The sequence below is a fragment of the Alternaria atra genome (assembly GCF_907166805.1).
Source record: "Alternaria atra isolate CS162 genome assembly, contig: 21, whole genome shotgun sequence".
NCBI lineage: Eukaryota > Fungi > Ascomycota > Dothideomycetes > Pleosporales > Pleosporaceae > Alternaria > Alternaria atra.
In genome coordinates, this window is record NW_025091319.1 from 525,458 (window position 1) to 549,246 (window position 23,789).

The 23,789-nt window shown below is 52.0% G+C and overlaps 5 protein-coding genes across 5 annotated transcripts; 2 read left to right on the plus strand and 3 right to left on the minus strand.

Moving 5' to 3' along the window:
* Positions 1 to 258: 258 nt before the first annotated feature.
* On the minus strand, positions 259 to 5,544 carry ALTATR162_LOCUS608 (uncharacterized protein; the record flags this gene model as incomplete). Its single annotated transcript, XM_043308202.1, has 4 exons — positions 259 to 1,686; positions 1,735 to 4,704; positions 4,752 to 5,039; positions 5,089 to 5,544. The coding sequence occupies 4 exons, from the start codon at positions 5,542 to 5,544 to the stop codon at positions 259 to 261; spliced, it is 5,142 nt and encodes a 1,713-aa protein (XP_043164137.1).
* A 385-nt stretch (positions 5,545 to 5,929) lies between these two features.
* Positions 5,930 to 8,057, minus strand: ALTATR162_LOCUS609 (uncharacterized protein; the record flags this gene model as incomplete). The annotated part of the gene is made up of 2 exons (XM_043308203.1): positions 5,930 to 7,316; positions 7,528 to 8,057. 2 exons carry the CDS (start codon positions 8,055 to 8,057, stop codon positions 5,930 to 5,932), a joined length of 1,917 nt encoding a protein of 638 aa, XP_043164138.1.
* Positions 8,058 to 9,495: 1,438 nt separating this feature from the next.
* ALTATR162_LOCUS610 (uncharacterized protein) lies at positions 9,496 to 11,559 on the plus strand (the record flags this gene model as incomplete). The annotated part of the gene is made up of 1 exon (XM_043308204.1): positions 9,496 to 11,559. One exon carries the CDS (start codon positions 9,496 to 9,498, stop codon positions 11,557 to 11,559), a length of 2,064 nt encoding a protein of 687 aa, XP_043164139.1.
* Positions 11,560 to 12,572: 1,013 nt separating this feature from the next.
* On the minus strand, positions 12,573 to 13,754 carry ALTATR162_LOCUS611 (uncharacterized protein; the record flags this gene model as incomplete). The annotated part of the gene is made up of 1 exon (XM_043308205.1): positions 12,573 to 13,754. One exon carries the CDS (start codon positions 13,752 to 13,754, stop codon positions 12,573 to 12,575), a length of 1,182 nt encoding a protein of 393 aa, XP_043164140.1.
* Positions 13,755 to 14,967: 1,213 nt separating this feature from the next.
* On the plus strand, positions 14,968 to 18,586 carry ALTATR162_LOCUS612 (uncharacterized protein; the record flags this gene model as incomplete). Its single annotated transcript, XM_043308206.1, has 3 exons — positions 14,968 to 15,140; positions 15,191 to 15,275; positions 15,323 to 18,586. The coding sequence occupies 3 exons, from the start codon at positions 14,968 to 14,970 to the stop codon at positions 18,584 to 18,586; spliced, it is 3,522 nt and encodes a 1,173-aa protein (XP_043164141.1).
* Between the last annotated feature and the right edge of the window lie 5,203 nt (positions 18,587 to 23,789).

The following is a 23,789-nucleotide window of genomic DNA, read 5'->3' on the forward strand; positions in this document are numbered from 1 at the left end:
ATACACACTCTAACGCAATGGACATATGGTTTTACACGATCACAAAATCTGTGGTTCTAGCGAAGTTTCAAATATGTCTTGGTGAATATACATCGTGGTATAGTATGTCAAAAAAGACGCCGACGCCGAACGCCTTTCCATGAATCGCCGGATCAGTCCCGTCTCCCATTGGGAACGAGAGACCATGTCCCACGCCTCAAACGCCGATTATCCGGGTATCGAACACCCAAGCACTCGCATGCGCCCGCAATACGCCATCTACTCGCTATCGTCGTCATCATCGAAGCTAGGTTCAGAAGCCTCATCTGACTCCGCCTCATCATCGCTAACCACATACTTCGCTGGCTTGGCAGCAGCCCTTCGACCAGGTCGAGCAGCAGGTGCACGAGCAGCTGGTTTAGGAGTTGGCTCGTCCTCGTCTTCATCAGATAAGATGTCGTTCGCGATGGCGTCGGCATCTTCCATCTCCTCATCCTCATCAGAGTCGATGGTGGTTTGCTTCTTAGTCTTGGCTGCAGGCTTAGCGGCCTCCGCGTCTTTGCCGTGCTTCTTCGCATAAGCCTTCGCTGCAGGACTCTGTGCAGTGGGCTTCTTCGTGACGGTCTTAGGTTTAGGTGCTGGTTTAGCAGCCGCAACTTTGGGCTTCGCAGCGGGCTTTGCGTTTAGCCTGCTAGCGACAGGCTTCTTTGCGCCGAGATCGAAGTCATCTTCGTCAGAGCTCATAATTGTGTCGTGGATGTTGCGGGGAGGAGGGCGTTGTGGCGAAGACTGAGGCATCAGGCCTTCGTAATTCGTGGTATCGCCGTCGATTTCGATAATGCTGTTCTTCTTCGTGACAGGAGCGGGGCGGGCGGTAGTGGTTGCCTTGAACATTGGGACTCCACTAGTACCGGATCCGATAGTCTTGACCATAGTGCTAACATCGCCGAGAAGGTCATCGTCATCATCATCATCGGAGTCGCTGCCGAGGTTGTACTTGGGGGCCGCCTTCTTTGCGCTGCGAGCAGTGCGAGAGGCAGCCGTCTTCGAGGGCTCCTTCGCGGCCTCCTGAGCGACTACAGCGAAAACATCCGAGTCTTCATCGTCCGAGATTGGGTCCTTCTTGATAGCCTTCGCAGCAGCTGGGCGGCCACGTTTGGCTGGTGCTGGTGCTGGCACTGAATCTGCAGAAGCTGATCTGCCATCCTCTCCCCCCTCAGTCTGCGGAGTCTCCTCCTTCTTCTTGACTAGATGTGCGAGCAAAGTGCCTTGCTTTTGCGGCGCAGATGACCCAAATGCGCTACTGCTCTTGAGAGCTTCCGCTGCAGTAGGTTTCTTGGCTGGTTCTTGCTGAAGATAGCTGAGCAATCCCTCCTTCTTTGGCTTTGCCTTCTTCTTAACCGGGCCAAAGTCGGATCCAGAGTCGTCTGAGTCACTTCCATCCGCCTTTCTCTTCTTCTTTCCCTTACCCTTGCCTGCACCGATACCCAGCTTCTGGGACGGGCGACGAGTGACAGCAGCAATCTTCTTCTTACGTTTGACCTCTTCCTGCAGTTGAACATCCCATTCTTCCATAAAGGCGTCAAGATCAACCTTCCAGATGTCCTTGGGCGAGAGTTTGATGAGGGTGTCAATTTCGTGTTGCTTCTCGCCGATCTGCTTCAAAAGCTTCTCGACGCGCTCCTGAGTAAGTGACCAAATGGCCATCTAGGAAACGTTAGTCTTAGTGTTGTAGAATGAATTGGAAGCACTTACACCTAGCAGGTAATCGTAGTCATTGGCGGACACCTCCGCCTCAGTCTCCTCTGATTCATCGTCTTCCTGGACATCCTCGACCTCGCCAGCGGCCTTGGCATCTTCAACCTTGGGGAAGGGTGTGAAGCCAAGTTTCTTGAGCTCTTGAACAAGCACAGCCTTCTTCTTCTTTGAAACGGTGAGCTTTCCGTCGATGATCATCTGGATAAACCTGGCCTGGTTCGTCATCTTCAGATGCTCCTTTTCCATGACTTGAAGCTGATGCTGCTTTCGCTTCTCGTAGTATCGCAGACGGACGTGGTAGAACTCCTCGATAATATCGAGAACGCTTGCATATTTGTGAATGCGTCCATGCGCATCGAAAGCGACGAGATTGCTTGTCGACTGAGGCTTGAAAAGCTTGAACATCTCTTCAAGACCCTTAGCAAGAGCCGTCGCCATGTACTTGTCCTCCATCTTGATGATGAAGTGAACGCGGTCTGGGGTGTTGTAGTCGATGTAGTCCTTGATGTAAGAAGGACCTTTCTCAGCCTTGATGATCTCCTCGAGTTTCTCCTTGAAGTCTTGTGTCCAGTAGCGAACCGGCAGTTCAGTAATCTCAACCTCATTGTCGCCAGTCTGTCGGACAACTCCGGTAAACTGGTAACGGTCGGGACCGAGCACTGTCGTTGTGCCAGTGAAGCCCTTGTACCAGGGAACCATAGGAGTCATGTCCTCCTTGGTGGCGCCTGGCGCCATACGGCGCTTGATGTTCTCAATAATGTCCATCGGGTTGAAGTTGGGAATTTCCGAACTCCAACCAGTACCGATACCGCTCGAACCGTTAATGAGAATCGTGGGCAGGATTGGAACGAACATCTCAGGCTCGATCTTGTGACCATCCGATTCACCGTACTTCAGCAGTGCGTCATCGTGGGCGTGGAAGATACGTCGTGCGAATGGCGACAGGCGTGTGTAGATGTACCTGGCGCTGGCAGCATCGGCACCACCCTTGAGACGGGAACCGAAGTTACCACTAGGTTCAAGGTAGTTGATATTGTTGGTACCGACAAAGTTCTGCGCAAGATTGACAATAGTTCCTTGCATGGAAGCTTCACCGTGGGCATAGTCCGTGGATCCAGAGACGGAACCTGCAAGCTCAACGACCTTGACGTCCTTCTTGATGTTTCGCCTGAAGCAGGTGTACAGCACCTTGCGCTGGCCGGGCTTCAGACCATCGATAACGGAGGGAATCGATCGCACGTTGTCGGCCATGGAGAAAAGAATTAGCTCCTTGTTCACGAAGTCATCGTAAGAGATGTCTGGGGTGGTGAGGTCGAGATGCTGGCCAGGCACAAAGTCGCGCAGCCAGTCTTTGCGAGCATCAGCCTTCTTCTTTGAGAACGCAAGCTCGATGAGTTTCTCCTCCTCATCACGCATGACCTGGAAGCGCTTCATATGCGTGTCGAGGTCTTTGAAGTAAATTTGAGCATCGGGAATGTCGCTGGTACCCAATCCCTTGTAGTACTTATGGTCCCATCCCTTCTCATGCTGGTGCTGCTCTTTCCATTCCTCGTACTCAGGCATAGAGAAGAAGCTTCGCATGTTGCGTGGGTTCTTGGGGTCGCCCTTCCAGACTTTGACGATAGGAGTGATGAACTCCAAGAGGAAGCCAGGAATCTTGAGCAAGCTCGGGAACTGGCACTGAAGGAAGTTGATAAGAAGACCCTTGATATGGCTACCGTCGTGATCTTGATCGGTCATGATCATGAGATGACCGTATCGCAAGCTCTTCATATCCGCTACCGTGTACTCCTTCTTATGTTGAAGTCCCATAAACTTCTTGATGTTCTGGATCTCGGCATTCTTCATGATCTGGTCCACAGTAGCATCTCGGACATTGAGAAGCTTACCACGAAGCGGGAAAACGCCAAACAAATCCTGGTTGACAACGGCACGACCAGCCAAAGCAAGTACACTGGCCGACTCACCTTCAGTGAGAATGAGTGTGCAGAGGTGTCCATCCTTGGTTCCTGCCTTGTTAGCGTCCGTGAGCTTTGCGTTGCTAATACGGTTGCGCTTGTTGCCGTCGGTCTTCTTCATCATCTGGTCGGCCTTTTGCTGGGCAAAGTGCATGATGTTCTGGATGACCTCGGTCTTCGCGATGGCGTTCAGGAACTTGTCGCTAAGGACTGGCTTGCTACCGAACTGGCTGGCTTTGGTCGTGAGCTGCTCCTTGGTCTGGGATGTGAAGGCCGGGTTGACAATAGAACAGTTGACGAACAAGAACAGATGGTTCTTAATCTGCGCTGGTTTCAGCTTGACAGCAGCTTTGTTCTTCTTGTTAACAATGGCCATGAGCTTTTCGATAATCTGGTCGGCGATGTGGTTGACGTGCGTACCACCAGATGTCGTCGCAATCGAGTTGACGAAGGAGACCTGGTTGAAAGAACCGTCTGACACGGCGAAACCAATGTCCCAGCGGTCTAGCTTGTCTGTGATGATGACGTCCTTCTCCTTGTCGTCTTCGCTCTTGCCCTGGTCGCGCGAAATCGACTTGGTATACATTTCCATGTACTTGGCAAACGACGAGATCTTGATACGGTCACCGTTCAGGTAGACTTTGATACCCCGTAGTGTACCAGCCATATCGTAGGTTCTGCGCTTGACCATGGCCTCAAAATCATCGTCGATACCAGTCATTCCGAACCGAGCGTAGTCAGCCTTCCAGCTGACCTTGGTGTAGTCTTCCGCCTTGATATCGGTGATCTTGGCCTTGCCCATTTTGCTCATGTTGTCAGTCCAAGTCTGCCTGTACTTCTTCTTCTGCTTGGAATCCACCGTCTCGACCGTGAATTCGGTACTGAAAACGTTACAAAGCTTTGCTCCGTAACCGTTGCGACCACCTGTGACCTTTTGCTGGTTGTCGTCGTAGTTGGAGGATGTGAGAAGGTGACCAAAAATCATCTCTGGTACGTATATGCCGTGTTCCTAGTCAAATTAGCAGCGAACCCAGCTGGCATAGGGATGCGACTGACTTTGTGAATCTCGATTGGGATTCCCTTGCCGTCGTTCTTGATGGAGATCTCGCCAGACTCCCGGTCAACCGTGACCCTGATCTCACTCATGTTCTTGTCATTCTGCTTGTTGTCTGCCGCGTTGACGAGAATTTCGTCGAAGATTTTGTATAGACCGGGAACGTAAGATACGTCGCGGAACTCCATCGACTCGCTCTCTGAGTTGTACACCCACATCTTGTCTGTCTGTCGCTCTACAGAGCCAATGTATGTGTCAGGGCGCTTCATGATATGCTCCAAATGCGTCAACTATCCATGTGTTAGTCGTTGCCTCGCAGCGCATGTCTTGTACACTCACCATCTGGTACTTGCTGCTCGCGCCGCCCTTCTTGGGCGCCGAAATGGGCACATCGTCGCCATCTGCGCCAAAGCTCTCATTCGCGATGTCTGCAAGAGGTTTGCCACTGGACTTCTTCGCGGCCGGCGCCTTCTTGGGCTTTTCTGGTGTGTCGTTGAGGAGTGACTCGTCATCATCGACTGGGTCCTTGTCCATGTCTACATCCGAGTTCTCATCCATGTCCGAGTCGGCTTTGGCCTTCTTCTTGGGTGCGGCTTTCGGCTTCGCAGCGGCCTTGGGCTTTGCGGTCGCGCCAGCCGGTCGGCCTCGAGGTTTCGCAGGTCCAGCTGCTTTCTTCGTTGCTGCGGCTTTTGGCTTCGCGGCGGCCTTGGTGGCCTTCGCTGGCTTTGCGGGTGGGGCGAAGTCGGAGCTGCCGCCTTCATCGAAGACCGAGTCTTCCATTAGGGAGTCGTCCATGGCAAGCTATTGTCGTGTCCCGCAGGACGAAAGAGAAAGATTAAAGACGATAAACGCTCTATATCGTGCAGATTAGGCGATAAAAGCGATAAGAAGTAGCGAGTGCAGACGAAAGGAAGGCGTTGTGGTGAGAAAGCAAAATGTGGAGGCGTGTTTTGTTAGATGAGGGTCTGTGTTTACGCGTTGGCGTTGCCAAAGCGAGACGCTGCAGGGGAAGGCGCGCTAACGAGGACGCTAGTGCGGGGCTTCCTCGAGCCTCGTCGTGTTCAATCACAACCATTTCTTTATGAATAGAAGGGCAAGTGATAGAGATATTGGTATAGCACATCGTATGCCTTTTGGATGGCAAACTTTTTGCTCGGCTTGTTTCTATTGAATTCTACCCCTACACTGCAGCTTCCTCGTACATCCACGTCTCGTCACTCTGCCCACCTTCCGGCGTCTGCGCTCTAGCATACAAACATCTTTTGGTTTGGCCATTCTCAAAAACAGGTACAATGTCCTTCTCCACAACTACCATTGCCCACATGATGATCTTCGCGCCGAGGTTCTCCGTACGTCCCTTGATAAAAACAGGCGTTGTATCATCAGCGGATTGATTGACAAACGTCAGCCCCAGATCGTCCAGCGCATCGGTTGGCGCGACGTTTGCATTGGCCGAAGGAAGTTGCACAAAGTCGCCCAGGTTTTCGTCGATAAAGGTGTACGTGCCGACGTCTTCGATGCCGTCCTCTAGAGCGGGCAGAGCATGTTTTGAACACAAGTCCCGCACCAGGGCGAAGACCGTTATGTCAGTTGTGTGTTGCGTAGTCAACATCAACGACACGAGGACAGTGAAAAGCATCGTCCATTGCAGACCTTCATTCTGTGAATCTTGAATACGATGTCGATCAAGCGCGCTTGAGAAAGTCTTAGCGGGTCCAGGCAAATCAGTGCCGAAGGTCGTGAGCATATCAGGTAGACTGTGCAAAGCGCGAACGGGAAGTTCGGAGTCCGAAGCGCGGAGCTTTGTAATCGCAGCCTTGAGCTCTTCTCGCACTGAGTGGATGATCCTAGCCTGACTGTCGCGATAGATCTTCGCATACCTTTGCTTGTCATTTCGAGGCTCTTGTTGTAGATGTAATGGAAGGGTACTGCATCTATGCTCCAGTGCCTGGTGTAAGAGCACCAAAACTTGCAGCGTAATCCTAGCCCCTGGTCGTGCGACGTCGATGGTATTTATATCCAACTCGGAAGTAATGATCGTCTGAATAAAGAAGAAGTGGACGATATAGGGTGGCACACCACGGAAGAAGGGGACGTGGTTATCGTAACGGCCGAATGGATGGCTTTTAGCGCGAAGAAAATGCTGCTCTTTGTTTGGGTCTGTGGCTAGGAAATCTGTCGACATGCCAAAAGGCACATTTTCAGCATTGAGCAAACTCAGCTGCTGTGCATATTGTTGCAGCTGTGGCTGAAACGCTAACTTCAGAGCAAACTGCTCAATAGGATTATCTTCTAGACAAAAACCGTACCCCAGAAGTAGCTCGTCATTCTGCTTCGGTGCGTAGTTATTGAATAGCTCTTGACCGGCCTGGAACGACTCGCCTTCGAGACACTTTAGTGCAAACGATTGGTGAGGCTGGAAGTCCCACTCCACCCTTGCGGAAACCGAGTGGTTGAGAATATCGACGACCGGAAAGAGGATGGGAAGCGTTTCACGTTCTGGTAGAATGTGTGTCGAAATGAACGCTCGCGAGGTGAAGATGGTGGCTGCCCATAGGAATGATTCGCTGGGTATTGTTAGCAGGCTGCACCAGGTAGCCAGCGTACGAGTGTGTTGTAAGCAAGACTTGCACTGTGCAAATCTAGAGTGTTGGCAGCCAAAAGCAACAATGCTAGCTTAATGTCTCGGTTTAAATGAACGGTAGAGCTGACGCTTCAACACGCACGCACGCTAGATAACGCATGACGTGCGATGAATATCGCTCGTTAGAGACTTACAGGTCGACCTCGTCAGCAAGAGGTATACCAAGTTCTTCCATGACAACCATGGCATTTCTCCATTGGTGATGCAGCTCAGCTTTTCTCTCCTCGGTCGCAGGAGCTAGGCTTGTACCGGCGAGAAATGCCACATCGCTCTCCTCAAACCAGAAAGGTGTAGTCATACTTTCAGGCCCCGGTAAACAGGAGATGTACGCATGCCATGGCGACTTCTCGCCTTGCTTGCGCTGTTCAATCAACAGCAGATACGGCAGAACGTGATCCGGGATTCTTCCTCGACATTGTTGTAGAGGGCTTTCAACATACAACACCTCTTTCTCGTTTGGGTCTAGATTCAGAGAAGATAGTGTAAGCTTCAGTGGACATGAAGCCACCACAGTGGAGCTCAGTGGCCTCGCAGCGCGCATATGAAAGCCACGCGAGTCGTTGAAGACGATCTGGACGTCTGGACTAAGCTGACCCCCATTTTGTGTGAACCAAGTAACGAGGCTCTCGGCTGACGGATGAGAGCCGAAGTTCTGGCCTGGCATTTGGTCCATTAGAATTGCAACAGCTTCCAGAGGTTCGCGACTGTCGCTGATTCTATTCCGCTGACGTCGTGGCCTTGATTTTCGGGCTTTCTCTGGTGAATTTTCGAATCAAAAATAACTTACGCACGCAATGCCTTCCGGATTGAATTTGTTTGAATCTCGGAGGTTCGGTTGGCCCGACTGCGCGACGGTGATGTGTGCAATTCAGCTGACGAGAGCTCGGTCTCGGTGAAAAATTGGCGGCGCGGCATGCGGAACACCACGGAACCGACGATCAGAAGCGAGCAGAAAGATCGTGAAGTGTAGCGGGTCGTGCAGCCAAGGTGCAGCACGGTGTGATGGTGTGCGGATTTGTCGGTGAGGCAACGGCTAGTTCTAAACCCCTTGCGAAGTCATGGTAGAGTTTGCGTAGGCGTTGATGGTTACAGGATGTCCCTGCTCCAGAGTTGTTGTACCGAACATGGTAGCACCTAGCCCAAGCTTCACAAGCTTCGTGTGAGCTGCGATCGACTCCTACGAGAATGCTTCGATATGAAATCCAATGTGGATGTTTCTGTGTGGCTGGAGTGGCAGTGGTGCTCGGCGCAAATATCGCAAGGCTAGCCAATCGAAGCTCCCCTCGGTCTACACGGCGTATACGAATACGCCGCGCATTGACTGCCCAGAGCTTCCTCAGAAGGTTCCATGGTCGCTGTGCCGCATGATCAATCTTAAGATGATGAGGTATTCGGATCCCTACGGAAACGTGTCGTGCTGCCCTCACTCAGATCGACCGCACTGAGACCTAGACAGTCAACGGTATACCTGCTAGCTATGACCACGACAGTAAGCAGCCCCCCAGCTTTGTCCGCCGAAGCCGAGTAATCTGTTTCCGATCAAGCAAAAAGAGGGGCTAGTAGCGAGGATGCATGATATGCACGATGGACCAATGGTTCTAGCCCCTTGCCTGATGCGGCTTTGCTGGCGTCCCTGCGCCAACGGGACGGACGACGGTTGACATTGCCGGCGTTGGAGCCTGTGTGCCTTGTGCGTCGACGATGCGGATAGAAAGTAGGGCCATGCCCGGCTGATGAATGACCTGACGAGGGGCCCGTCTAAGGCTTCTTTTTTTGTATCCATATTCGCTTTCTGAGATTCTGTCTGCACCCGCGTCTTGAGACATCAGCTGCCAATGCTCAAATCATAGGGTTTAATTGGCTAACACATTCCCTGCATAGAGTCAGCTCCTGCTAGTTGTGGCTTGTAAGTCAGCCCCAGTGGTAGTTATGGAATTACGCTTGAGGGGCACGACCTCCAAACTTCAGCGCACAGCCCATGGGTCCCGCCTTCATAAGAACAATGGCGTCCCATGCGCTGATTGCGCCTCTGTTTTCGCTGTATTTCGTTTCTGTGCTGACGGGTAATTCAGCATGTCACACCTTGATTGAGTGCTGGAGCGATGCTGCTGGACATGTTGACCGCCGACGCCGCCAAACACGGCCATGAGAGCTCACCACCACGTGCAGCCTCGCCCACGAGCAACGGCTCCTTTCTGCAGATGCCACTTTCCATTCTCGGTTCAGTCTTGCGCGGACAGACACCTTCACCGTCGCAGGCGACCCTAACTTCTACCCATACCGACCCTACAACCAATCCCCCTGACACACCTACGCCTACCTTGCATAAGGATGCGATGAAGATGCCGCATGACGAACCTACAATTACTCTCGTTTCTTCACGACCTGTTTCCTCCGGCAGCGATGGTACCGCCGAGAAGCCGAAGAAGCGAACCTCTCGTTCCAAGACGTCCTATAACATCGCCCGACCCGTAAACACTCGCTCGAAGCTACACACACGCCCCAAGGTTCTCCTACAGTTGCATCAAGTCATCGCTTCACAGCGACCGAAGCCTGCCTACGAAGTCGTTCCTTTCTCCGTCGTTCCTCAGCGAGTCTCAAGACGTCTTTCGCGGAGCTTCAACACTAGGGAAAGATTAGGGCCGCATGATCTCCTTATTGTCCAGGCAGAGGCATACAACATTCACAATGACGAGAACAAGTCGGAAGAGGATCGATGGAGCTCGCGCGACGTAATTGGCGTCATCAGCTCACGGAGGTGCGACAAGGGTATCACCGAGACCACGGAGATCTGTATGAACGACGGGACGAGTCGCTGGGCGGTCACTGACATGCCCAACGGAGGCTACGAGTTCAACAGTACTGACGAGCATGGCCTGACACTGAAGGCACGATGGGTGTTGAAACCATCTCATTCGCGCCGTTCGTCTAGCATGACTGCGAATACACCGCTTTCGCCATCGTTCCCAGAGCCAGCCGACGACAGGAAGTTCACCTTCAGCACTCTGAGTGTCAACTCCAGACGCCATCCAATCATTGCGACAATGACTCGCAGCCGCATAGATGTCATGGACACTTACGCAATGCCATCTGCTGCATCGCCATCAACGCCTAGCATGACCTCTTACACCCAGTCACCTACGACGGACGTCTCCAGCATCGATGCCAGTAACTTCATGGAGACATTGACAGAGAAGCTGCCTACCGAGACCGGTGACGCGCTTCGACAATTCATATTAGCTTCTGGTGTCTGGGTTGCTTCCAAAGAATTCACGACAGAGGGCCCTAACTTGTTCTCGCCTCCGACCTTGGCTCCCTGTGCAACCTTTCGTCCCACCACCAATCGCACATTCTCCATGTCTATCCTCGATTGCCCCCGCTCGCCGTCTCCAGCTTCGACTCTCGATGAGAAACGCCGCTCGATCCCCCGAATGTTTAAGCCTAGTTTGGAAAGACTTCCCCGTCGCACAACGAGCTTCACAGATGTTCCCGCTTCGCCTGCATCCACCAAGACGGCAGTGAATGCTTCTCCTGTGGCCGTTGTAAAGACACGTGCGCGACGTGCTAATTCGACTGGTACCGCTCTACATAGTATATCGGGCAGCATGAGGAAGAAGTACGGACTTACCTTCGAAGATCAGACATTGGTAGAAACTGCAGAAGAGCGCACGATGAAACGCAGCGTGGAGCTACTCCGCATCAAGGAGCTACAATTGCCCTCACCCATAGAGCGACCGTCTGCCGAGTCAACCCGACCGCTCCCTCCTGCTATCCCTTCTCCTATTGTTATACCCCCTTCGTCCGAAGGTCCGACTTCACCCGCGCCGCTACTCGCTTCTCCTCTCTTATCGCCATCGATGCCAGAGACTGAACGTTCGCGAAAGACACAATCTGCGTATGCGCCTATCACCACTACTGGCATGTGGGATTCAGGAGTTACCGAAGGCCCCGGTCTCAAGAAGCGCCCCACGAGCATGTTCGTCATGAACGAGAAGAAGCGCAAACAAGAGAAGAAGGTTGAGCGCTGCAAGAGCATGAAAGACAAGACCAAGGCTAGCGAAGACAACACTGAAGGTCTTGGACCTAAGAGCAAGAGGAAAGGCGATTGGTACATGTACAAGATCAAGCTTCGCCTCAAAGACCTCTTCAAGAAGGACAAGGCCTGATCTGGATCCGCCTCACAGCGATCTTCTCTAGTTGTTCAGCAGTACGGGCTTGGTATAGCATGGGCGGGCGTTTTTGGATACATCCAAGGCTGGACCTATTGGGGTCTCAAGTCACCACTCATTACATCATTTCTTCTCTTCTTGTACATACATACCACACTTTTCCTTCGCTAGAGGTTTCCTTGTCATCTGAATTTGCTCTGTCTATACCCATTTCTATCCGCACCCCTTTTGTTGGGTAGCTCAATGAAGGTTCCGTTCTCTGTTGATTGAATTGCTCCGTCCGTTATGTCCGACCATCCGTGGCTACGAGCGCCACCCGTGCCACATCCTTGCAAGTCTCGGTACCCTTCAATAGCTTGAGAAAACTTTATGAATCATGGCTTCGGCGTGATATCGTGTCAGCTTGTGAGGATGCAGACGCTATTACTACTCTCTGCTTGGCATTTTCACCGCCCAATGCCGTCGTCGGCCGAGAGAAGACGGACGAACTCAAAAACTCAGAAAACGAAAATAGAAATTCCTGCAATCTGGATCGATGCGGCTCACCTTTTCTCTATAAACAGAGCTGGGCTTGCGAACGGGGTCAAAGTCAGATGTTATTGTTTGTCCTATGCTCCCTAACGTTTGGGACATATCCTCTATGGAGACTAGCTTTGGAGATGACATGTAGTTCATAAAATTGAGATTGGTCCATCGTCGAATGGTACGCAGACGGCTATGCCGAATCGTTTCTCAAATGTAATTTCATGCCTGAATACTACCGATACATACAGGTTTACTATGGCTAAGCCTTTCCTGAGACGCCTCACGTTGCTGTGGTAGATGAAGGCGATGGAAGGGTACGGGTGCAAGACAAAGGATCACATAAGACGGCTCGTTCTCTGGAAATCCTCACTTTTGAACCAAATATTGGATCTGATGCTACTTACGAATGGTTCTGAGCGAGTGTATGGTTGGTATCAGGATGGTTGTGACTATACGTCGTAGGCCATAGTGACCTCTGTAGTGGACTAAGCTTTGTTTTGAAGATTCGCGATTCGCTCCATCTCCACCCTAGGATCGTCAATAACCTCCCACTCATCGTCGCCGTCTACCTTCTCCCAACCCTCTTCGTCTGACTCCAAATCTAGCTCCACGAACTCTTCCCGAGGTTCGTCCCCTTGAGGCGTTTTAGGCTTGTCGACAGCGAACCACTTCTCACGCTTGGTGTTGGAAATCGGTTGCGCCGAGGTAGTCTTCTCTGTCGTGTATTGAGTGGGAAGCCTACCAGAAGCTATCAGAGGAGATGCTCTTCTCGGGTCTTCTTCAACTCTTCGGTGAGTGACCTTGCTGGCCGTTTGTGCAGAGATATTCTGAACCGTGGGATTGAGGAGTGCGGGTGTTACTTCCTTGGCCGATGAAGTGACTACCCTCTTCTGAGCGTCTCTCGCCTTTTGAGAAGTAGTACTATAGAGCTGTCTAGCCTTCTCTTGCATACCCGCGTAAGCTTTGGTTTTTTCGCTTAGCATCTTCGAATAATCTGAAGAGCTTTGACCCCTTTGTTTCGCTGTTGTCGGGGGTTTATTGAGCTCCTTGTCAGAGCAAGTCTGCCGCCAAAGACTTTCCATGCGAGCGCTCAGGTGTGCCGAAGCATCGGTGTCTTTGTCATGCAATGGTCTGTGGGCCGGGGCACTTTCACGCGGTAGACGTAGAGGTGTCGAGGATGGTAACTTGAGAGTGGAGCTTGGGTGGAACGAGTAATTGAATCGCTCTTCGAAGGATTCGATCGAGGGGTACGGTAGTATAAATTCATCGCCGTAGAGGAGATGTGCTTCTCTATTAGGCAAGTCCTTCTTGTCTTCTGCGGCCGAGTTCGCTGCTTTGGTGGCACTGGACGACTTTGCTGATGCTGTGGATTCGCCAACGGATATCGATTGAAGTTGACCGAAATCGCCTCTAGTTGGTAGACGACCTTCTGGTATGGTAGTCGTGTCTTTGGTGGCATGAATATTTGATTGCGCAGAGTGTTCCGGGGCCTTAGGCAAAGGTGCCTTTGGCTTTGGGCCGGGGGTAGGTGGTTTTGAGGTACACCAGCCTGGTCGCGATGATGCTGTAGAAGATGGCACGACGTCGCGGTGCACAGGCTCCTCATATCGTATTAATCGGCGCCGAGGCATTCTCCAGATATCCACAGCATCTTCTTGTTGACGCATTGTAGGTGGCGGAATTTGGGGCGAGTCATCAACTTTGAGTGGTTGGCCAAAGTATCTAAATCCTTCGTTGCGACTATAGTCCATCGCGATTCTGGTATCGTCTGATGAAACAAGGGAGCCGTAATCTTGGAGAGCGTGTGACATGGTGTGAAGACAATATAGTCCAACCCAGACTGCGGAAGCACTGGGTGGGTATCGGTGAAGGCTATGAAGATGGAAGTCTTTGGTGGAAGCAAGGAGAGAAAATGTACGGAAGCCTTATGAGCAGCGACAAAATTATTCGCTGCGGAACACCTATCAAGCGACGCACATTAAGAGTCTGGCTCAATGTCAGCAATGTGGGAATGATATCCAAATATTGAGTGTCATTCTTTGGTTCCGGGAGCCAAGCGACCACTTGTAGCCTTCCTGTTGCCTGACCATGACCCTCCCAGAGTCTTATTGGATCTCACACACGTACACATTACTACAACATTCAAAGAACACAGTCGAGCTCCCATTACACGTGAAGAAGCTTAGCTGCACATAGGGATAGATCATGCTCCCCTTTTCCGCGCTGAACGCAACGATGACTTTCCAAACTACACAACCATAGTTTCCGCGATGGGATCCATACGGGCTCGAGCGCGAAGACCATAAGGGGCGATAACTATGAGGGAGCAATTGAGGTGAAGGTAGCTAATCGATAGGCGGAAGCGAAGAAGCAGCGACAAAGACAGCTAGGTGGTCAGTGTTCAACGGCTACAGGCGATCGTTCGACAGGCCTTTGCCGTGTACTATACTTAGCCACCACCATCGCTTGCAGGTTGGAAAAATCGGAGTTTGGTACTGGACCTCACAGCGAATATAGAGAAACCAGAAAGCGAGGAAGAAACTCAGTGCATCGCTCAGAGGTATGATGCAGCTGTCGTCCCAAAAGGGAGAAGCTGGTCTTGGCGGCGCTATGGCCAGCGCGATGAGCGGCCCACTCGATTGTTTGGATTCGTCCCGCGTCACAACATTGAAGGTCCAACACCCCAACGCCCCGGACGACGACCCCCCAGGATAGCCCTTTTTGCCTTTGGCGCTGCTATACACGACTGACATACTTCAAGACGACATGCGTAGCTAACCTTGACCGCACTTCACCTTCACCCGGAACGCGACTGCTAGCACCGCGACGCGCCTACTACCCACCCTTACCTCACCTCACCCTCACCCTCACACATTCGACATGGCTGCCCGCAGCAAGGCACCCACCGTTGGGTCCGCTGGATGGATCCTCGAAGAACGCCATCAATCGAACACGCTCGTATCCCAGGAATTGGAGGATTTTGGCTTCTCTGTGCGCAATGAGCTGGAATGGCTCAACGAACACATGTTCGATATTTTGGCCAGCGACAGACAGTATGTCGCGTCTACTCTGCGCCGACGCGTTTCATACTGACTTCCGGTAGACACAACCTTGATGTCTTCAAGACACCCGGCAAGTTACGCGGCAAGACGCCTCGTACCGCGCGAAAGAAGGCGGTGGATCGCCAGGTATGAGTTTTGCGCGTAGTCTTCCATCCCATACTAACCCCGGGCAGCCCCTCGCCAGTATCCAATCTGCGAACGCGCAGAAACGCACAAGCGCCGCCGAAGAAAGTCTAAGAAACGTCAAGGCCAGATTCCAGATTGCCGAAGACGCAGAGAACACAGTACGACAGTCGCCCGCTGTCATCCGCACGCCCATTGCTCGACAGCTGTTTGCCAAGCCCGAGAGCGCTGGCAAGGAGAACGTCGACAGCAGCTTCCAAGCGAATGTATTCGAGAAGCGCCCAACACAGCCTCCCGCGCCAGCATGGAACCCGATCCAATCCTCGCAAGAGACAGTAATGACCTCAGAAGCCAGCGAAGTCTTCTCACCACCACAGAGCTTCTCCACTCAGCCGACGCAACCAACTCAGTCGTTCCGTCACTCAATACACGACAAGGAGGAAGACCGCGATACTGGCGATTCTTTCGTCTCAGCAAATGAAGGTTTCGCGAGCAAGAATGCCTCGAGGGACGCGTCACGTGCAAAGGACGCAGATGCGATGGACGTCGACGACGAGTACAAGGCTGACCAGTCGCGATCTGAGGCTGATGGTACCATGATTCACCATGATCTCTCTAATGGAGAGGACCAGGATATGGAGGATATGGCCGACTTCCCCGAGCCACCACGCGTGGTATCCGAGCAGTACAGTATCTCTGCTGAAACCCACGAGGCGCTCGACACAGCAAATAACGGCGCTCTGGCTCCCGAGCCCAAGACCACATATGCCTTCGACCACTCCACAACACCATCAGGTCCGCCGCCCGCGTCTCCCGAACCCGAAACCCACAACGACACACTCATCCACCATGATGTCGACGATCAGATGGACATCGATGATGACGTGCGCTCGCCCTCGGACAACTCCAGTCCTGTGAAGCCGCTCGTTAGGAAGAGCAGTCTTAATTTCGCCTCTCTACCCGCGCGTGAACCGTTACTCCCAAAGAAGAGCATGGGCAACCGCGTATCGCGCATCAGTCACATCGACCAGAGCAAGGCTCGCAATAGCCATATGGGTAGATTCACAGGAGGCAAAAGCCTGGGCGGTTCACAGCTCGCGCACCCTGCAGAGGTACAACCTGCCGATGGTATGGACGTCGACGTGGAGCGCCCGGAGCTCCAGCGGGAGGAGTCGAAGACAACGAAGATTCACAACAAAACTTCCACGCAGCGTCTGTTTGAGCGCATCAACATGCTCAAGCAGCAAAACGAAGCACCGAAACGCATTAGTCAGAATATCGTATCCGCACAGTCGCAGCCCGAGAGTTCTACTACACAAGCAAAGGAAGAAGTCGCACCTGTGCAGACTTCGCAACCAACATACCCGAGTCTCCCAGCACCCGAAGCCGCACAGGAGGAAGATGACGACGACGATTGGATCTCACCGGTTCGAACAGCAGCAGTCGCACCCAAGGTATCCAGACCGGCTTACAACAAGAACTATACTGCTGACGCCCAGCCATCTCCGGCCAAACATGTACCCGCAAAACTCACTTCAATTTCAAATCCAGATCTCTCAGCAGTTGCTGAATCAACCACGCCGGTTGGCTCTCCGACTAGTAAGAAATACATGGATGGCCCCCTCAGCGCATCGAAGTCTAAATTGTATTCAGCATTCCGCGCAGCGAAAGAGAAGCTCATCGGGTCGAGTGCTACCAGCGCTCAGGTCAAGATGGACGCTCTTAAGGAAAGCCCTGCAAGACCCAAGTTGCCCTCCTCAGATGCATCAGACGAAGTCTTCAGCAGCCCCAAGCGGACAGAGAAACCAACCTCCATCTTTACTCACATGCGCTCGCCTTCCAAAGACTCTATCAAGTCTGGCAAGAGTGTTACAATGCCGGGTAGCCCTCTCAAAGGCGATGGCCGCCGGACCCGCAGCTCCACCGAGCGCGAGAAGCAGAAGGAAAGGGATACACGAGAGAAGGAGATGCGCGAGACTAAACAGCAGCAGCGTGCGGAGGACAGACTCAGGCAGATGCGCGAGAAGGAGCAAAGCAAAGCCGCTGCACAGGCCCAGAAGGCTAGGGCTATGGGGGCGAAGACACCATCAGCAATGTCGTCTCAGTCAAGCCTCAGACAGCCTAATGCCGTGGCTGGAAACAAGACGCCGGCTCAGGCAGCGCCCCAGCCGCCTGTGTCTCGCCCTGGCATTCCTCGATCGAACACTGCCTCTTCCAGAGAACAAGACATTGACTCCGGTGACGAGATGCCACCCCCGCCTCCACCAAAGAGCCTTCTGCCTACTACTAAGACCACCAAAGCACCTCTTCGAGAGCCTAGGAAACTTGCTAAACCAACGAGCAAGGACGCTATAACAGCGAAAGCACCACAGAAGATCATGGTCAACCTCAAGAGCAGCCAGTACGGTCAAGCCCCACCCCCTGCGGCTCGTCCAGCCCCTTCGTCTAGCAAACCTCTCCCTTCGGCTCCTCAGAACTTAAACAAGTCTGTCGGGCCGGCATCAAAACCGGTTCCAGCTGCGTCATCTCGACCAGCTTCAGCTCTATCTACCAAGTCTGTACCTGGAACCAAGACAGCAAAGTCTATCGCTAAGCCCGCTGCAACCAGAGTTGCTCGAGCGCAAACAGTTGTCGAGAAGTCCAAAGCCTCAGCGTCTCAGCCACCTCGATCTGATCTCGGAGCCGCCCGACCAGTATCGCGGATGCAAACGGTCCAAGACGCCAACCGTATTAACATTCCTCCGGTCAATCCTGCTAAGCCTCCTCCCAAGCGGCAGTTCCCCGGTGAGAGCGATGAGACTCTTCACCGTCCAGCCAAGAGACCTTCGCAGCAGGCGAAGAATCTCAACCCAACAACCCCAGGCCACGCTCAGTTCGCGAAGGGCAAGATTCCCTTCGCTGAGTCCGCATACCAACCGCAGTCTCAAGCTCCCCAAATACAATACCCTAACGGAGACGACATCAAGCTTCCCGAGATCATGACCGACTCAGAGGATGAGGACTCCGAGAACGAGTTTGAGCAGCCGAGCTGGGTTAATACCCCCAACCTACGCGAGATGCTCAGCAACCAACAGCTCATGGACCCTGAGCATATCTTCGGACCCATCGCACCCTTGGAGATGGAAAAGGTATTCCCTAACAAGGAACGCCACAAGCGTTTCCGCGAGCGCACCAGCAGCGCCTACTGGGCCAACGACGAAGTCACAGCCGAGGAAAAGCGCAAGGAGCGCGAGGCGAGAGAACGTCTCGTACGTGACGGCGGCTGGACATACAACCCCTCGCCGCTTCCTAAACAATCAGGTTCTTCTCGTTAAAAGACATCATGACAGCTCTTTCGGGTTCATGGTTAGCATTATCGTTCAGAGCATGTCCGGCGTATAACTCGTGTATTTTGTGTAAATATTTGTCTCAGGCGCATCACGATCTGCACGAATGAGCATGAAGGCAAGCGTGCTTAAAGGTCTTGGTTTTGGTCATTGTCTGAAAAGGTGTTTTTAGGATGGGATGGCGAGCATCGGCCCCGAAGAGTGGCTGGCTATGATTGTTTCTGGCGTTCTTATTTTAGTGCTTTCAGCTTACTTACTTTCTTCTAAGATAATCATTTGCGGTATAGCGATAGGGAATGAAGACGCTATTGCCATGTTGATACCTGAGAAGCTTTGACATACATGGTGATTTGGTCTTTGATTGGAAGGGTGTTGACGATAATCAGTCGTCTTTATCTATATAACTTTGAGGAATACATACCACCAGCGTGATCATTCTAGTGCATAAACAAGATTAGTAAAAGCCATATAGTCCATGCAATGTGCCATGGTGGTATAATTTTTTCGCACGTCATGTATAGATGCGTGGATGGTTCACTTGCATAATACAATCTACAAACGTATTTGCGAAGCTTCTAGATTGTAGTGCAAGTTCAACATCAGCGTTTGTTGACACAGTCCCTCTTTTCACTCTTCCTTTCCCGTAGCCCAAGACACCATTCCCGACGATGATGACCAATATCCTTTGGCTTATCCACGACATTTCCCGTCTAGCCAACCAAAATGCCGTTACAAGCGCTCGTACGACATCCCTTCTAGATCCAGTGCTATGAACGCAGTTTTTGCCGTCCAAAGAGGAAGTGACAGCGGAAGGTAGGGGGCAGAGTAGGCTGTCTGCATAGCTATAAAGCAGGTGTAATATAGGGTATAACCCACACTGGAGATGTGTACCACACGGTCGGTTCGCAGAGACATGACATGGTCGGACGAAGAAGTAGACGGCATCTAGAAGTGGGGTCGTACCATACCTCCCCATACGCAGTGCCTACTGGTTAGACACCGTTCCCACGGCACCTATAGCCAGATGACAAGATATCCAAAGACCCGTAAGAAGGCTTGTCATTGGTTTACAGACGGCGTCCGGCGGAGTCTTCGGCAGGCATCTTGGGCTTTGCGGCTTGATGCATGGTGGCGGCCACGTTGGAGGGCGGGGCTGGGTGTAATATTCGCTTTCTACGCCCCCACTGATAGGCTTCTTTTCCAGAAAGATGGGCGGAGATAGGGTGAGATCGGCCGGGTACCGGAACAGAGGACGGGGTACGTACATGAACCACAGGGCATAGCTTTGATGGCGTCTCTTGGGTGGAAAGTAATGGACGGAGGCAGCCTGATGGAAGCGGCGTCTATCTCCACTACTGTGTATGTGTGTGACTTGATGTGCTGGCTGGTGTCCACAGCATAATGAACAGCAATGACAAATAGGAGAGTACTGCGAAGGAAACATGTGACTTGCGTCTAAATGTGAAAAGTGAAAACTACGTACGGGAAAGCAGCGGATATATAAAATAGAGAACAAGGTAACGAGAGCCCAAAGAGTGAGGCGTACTTACCCTAATCCGCTCAACCTTTGTACCTCTGTCCAATCACTCTCGCACCTAAAGACTCGCACTGTGACACCTGTCAGGGCTGTCAGGAACATGCCAAATCTCTGTTTCGTGGTACCTAAGACAGAACTAGCCGTTGTAGTACTTGTCCTCATTTGCGCATCTGACCCGAAGCAAGCACTAGGGTCGTTCTGTTCGATTGCCAAGTCACGATACATGCAAGATTCCTGCGTCGTTTTGTATGGTTCGGCGAAGAGAGACCCAATAAACTGATAGTTCTGCTTGATCGCCGAGCAGAAGCGGTACATGGGTTCGTGCGATCCGTATGGATTTCCAGGTCAATAGAGCCTCGGGCACTATGTTAGCTTCTCCCTGACTTCTAGATCGCCAGACAGCGTAGAGAAGTCATCTGAAATAGCGTGAGCGCAGATAGTCAGTGGTATCGATAACGGGTATCTAGCTCAACGGTTGTACATTGGTGAGGGGCGGGGCAATGCCGTTCTTGTTGCATTGAAATCATCGAATTGCGTTCTATCGAACTAGTACACTGATGTGCAGCCAAACAAAGCGAGTAGATCTATGTGGCGGTCCGCGCAAGGCTTTGCTGCTTTCATAAAAAGTGCGTCTGCTGCTCGAGTGTCGTCGTAAGTCGTCGTACCGTGTGGGAAGCGCCACAAAGCTTGATTGCATCACCGCAGCTGTCAGGCAGAACCTACTTTGGAGTACAAAGCACTTTCCCTCGACTGCTATGTGCCTCAATACCCTTTCACAAGATGTTGCGTACTCAAAGCTTCGTCACTTGTGACGCCTGTTACCAGTCGTTCCTGAGATGCTAGCTGGACAGGGTGCCTTTTGTGGACAATGCGAGGGTCATCCCTGCAGACTCCTGATTCCAGAGCAAAGGCACTACCGAGCACGACCCCAGATTACCTTGTGAAAGCGCAAAAAGAAGCAGATTGAGAGTCTGGTCGTACAGGAATGGTTTGGTGGGGGAGAGGACCGACTGCACTCATTGCTTTCGCCTCGTTAGGTTGCGTCACCCACGTCTCTACGCATCACACGTCGGGCACGAGGGAAGGATATTCTGACAATTTGGTTGCACGACTCACCATAACGAAGGGGGCGGAGTAGTGTTTAAATCGAATGGATGAGATAGCTTTGCGACGTTGTGAGCAGGTCTTCTGCGCGTGCTGTAATGCTGTGGCACGATCGTGAGAAAAACCCTGCTTGGAGAAAGAACACACAGGTTGCCCAGTGCCTGGTAACTGTAGCTCAGTATCGAGCGAGAAACCGAAGCAACTATCATGCTGCAAGAGCGACGTGTGGTAGCAGTCTCCCAATACGGTACCGATCGTTGTGTAAGAATGCGATTTGTAGGCGATCGAATGTAGACACAGAAGTTGTATGCAGTGCATTAAAACATGAGATAACACTCGTTCGGTACATATACCGCTGCCGCACTGTCGCACTTCTTTCTCTCTGGTTAAACCCAAAGGAGTATCTCCACCGACTTCTTCATTGAAGAGGTGGGTGTGTTACAACACTACATGTTGTGCTGGATGGCCGTGCAGTTGGATACGCTCCACTTGCGCCTGTATTCTTGGGATATCCTGTTCCTGTTGATTGGAATTCGTTTCGTGTCTCTGCTCTTTAATCATGCAGTGGACTGCTTGACTCATTGGATACAGACGGCCTCTGGTCGTTGACTATACCCGACCCTGGTCAACTTCTGGAGGCTTGGTACGCTGAAGTCTATGTATCTGGGAAGACAGATTGTCGGAAGTCCAAAACTCTTGGACAGTGTTATCGTACAATGAAGGCCTTCGGATGTTGGACCGACGACGATATTGCGAATCACGCCCATTGTTGTGTACGACAAGGTTGAGATGCTCCTTCACCAGCCTCATGTATAATGAACACAATCATCACACTCAGAGATGGCTCAGATACCCCATCTTCTGAATCTGCTTGTTGCAGAGGGTGGTCTTAGACTCGGAATTGAGTGCCCACTGAAACAAATCGTCGGTCATAGTTTTGTATCTGCAGATATCCGCCGCTCAGCTCCAGCCCGAGCTCACAGCACAGCGATTTCATGCTGGCTAATCCGAATTGCTTGAGCCATCTGTCACCCCACTGTGACGGCTTCTGTGTAACCGACGGAAGCGGAAAATCTCTGCGCATATGCACGATGATTGATAGCGAGTGCGCATCTCCTACCCCGCTTGGGCGCCGCACGAGTGACCTAAAACCTCAGACTGCATTTAACCTCAAGCCTGTCGAATCTGCGGCGTCGAGCAAGTCAACTTATGACCTCACATAGGCGCTCTGCTTTGACCGGAAGGCAGTGTGAGTTGTTCGAATCTCCCACCACCGGCTGCGCACAGTGACAGCGGGCCAGGCAGTGAGTATCCAGGCAGCCTCGCATGATGGCGCCATTTCTCTAGAGATCAAGAGTCATAGTTCCAGAAGAGCCTTGAAGGCGCCTTTGATCAAGCAATGATCACGGGTTGCCGCAGCCAAAGCTGCAGCTTGACTTTTGTTCTCTTTGAGCGGTCAAGAGTGAGACATAAACACCGCCTTTCTTCGTGAGCCAACCTGAAATTGATCCAACCGCATACCGAAGTGAGTGAGGCATATTATTTTGTTAATCAGCATCCAGTGAAGCACGGGTCAGGTGGAAGTTCACTTTCGAAATGTCCGCCTCGCAGGCAAGTGATGGGCTTGCATTAGAGTGCGCCATGTCTCACTGCGGAGAGGAAGCTATGTCTAGTGTGAGAAGTGTGTTCAGTATGCAATGTTTCAAGGAGAGTTTGGTTGTGATCGCAGCGACAAGCGAGCAGAACCTAAGCTGTATGTCTCGAGTATTGCCAACGGGAGCAAGGCTGAAAGCACACATCGACAGTATGTACGCCAATAGATCGCTTTATGGGCTCGAAATTGTGCAGATATCCGAGATACGTGAGAAATTGGGCCACGTTTGCAACGAGAGCCAAGGAGACCGTGCATCTGTGCTTCCACACGGAAAGCTGCAGGTAAACACTGCAACCTATTCGTTCTTTCATGCCATACCGACAAGGAGTAGGCAACGGACCTGGTATTATCTGAGGGACCGAACACGGCTGATTTGAGATCGGTGATGCCACCCACGCGCAATAAAAAAGGTACGTGCAGTGTAGTGGTGCGATCGTCGAATGGTTTGGGACGCTGCTGTTGGGAACGTAGTGACAAATCCGCTCCCGGCAGCTATAATCCGTTGGAAACATGTATGGTCGTCAGTTGGAAAAGATGAAATGCCGCATCCTTCATTAATACTATCAGTGATTGATGAGTCGCGTCAGTGCTATCAGCTCGCAAGTCCCTGTGCTCATTGGAAATGTTTTGGTTGGAATCGATCCGTATATCGTTTGAATAAAGGAAATGGGATGTATGTCCTAGTGTGGATGCAGGGTTTAGCGCGGGAGGAGTGTTTGACGCCGTACGACACTTTATCTTCGATCCGTCTTTCACTATCGCATTGTCCACACCGAGCACTTGCTTTCGGTAACGGTCGTTTGGTCCAATTAGTGGGTCCATCACTGCGTACCCTGACAAGCCATGTAGTGTGCGTCTGAGGCCAAAGCACGTCCACTTACACACCGGACGTCGTC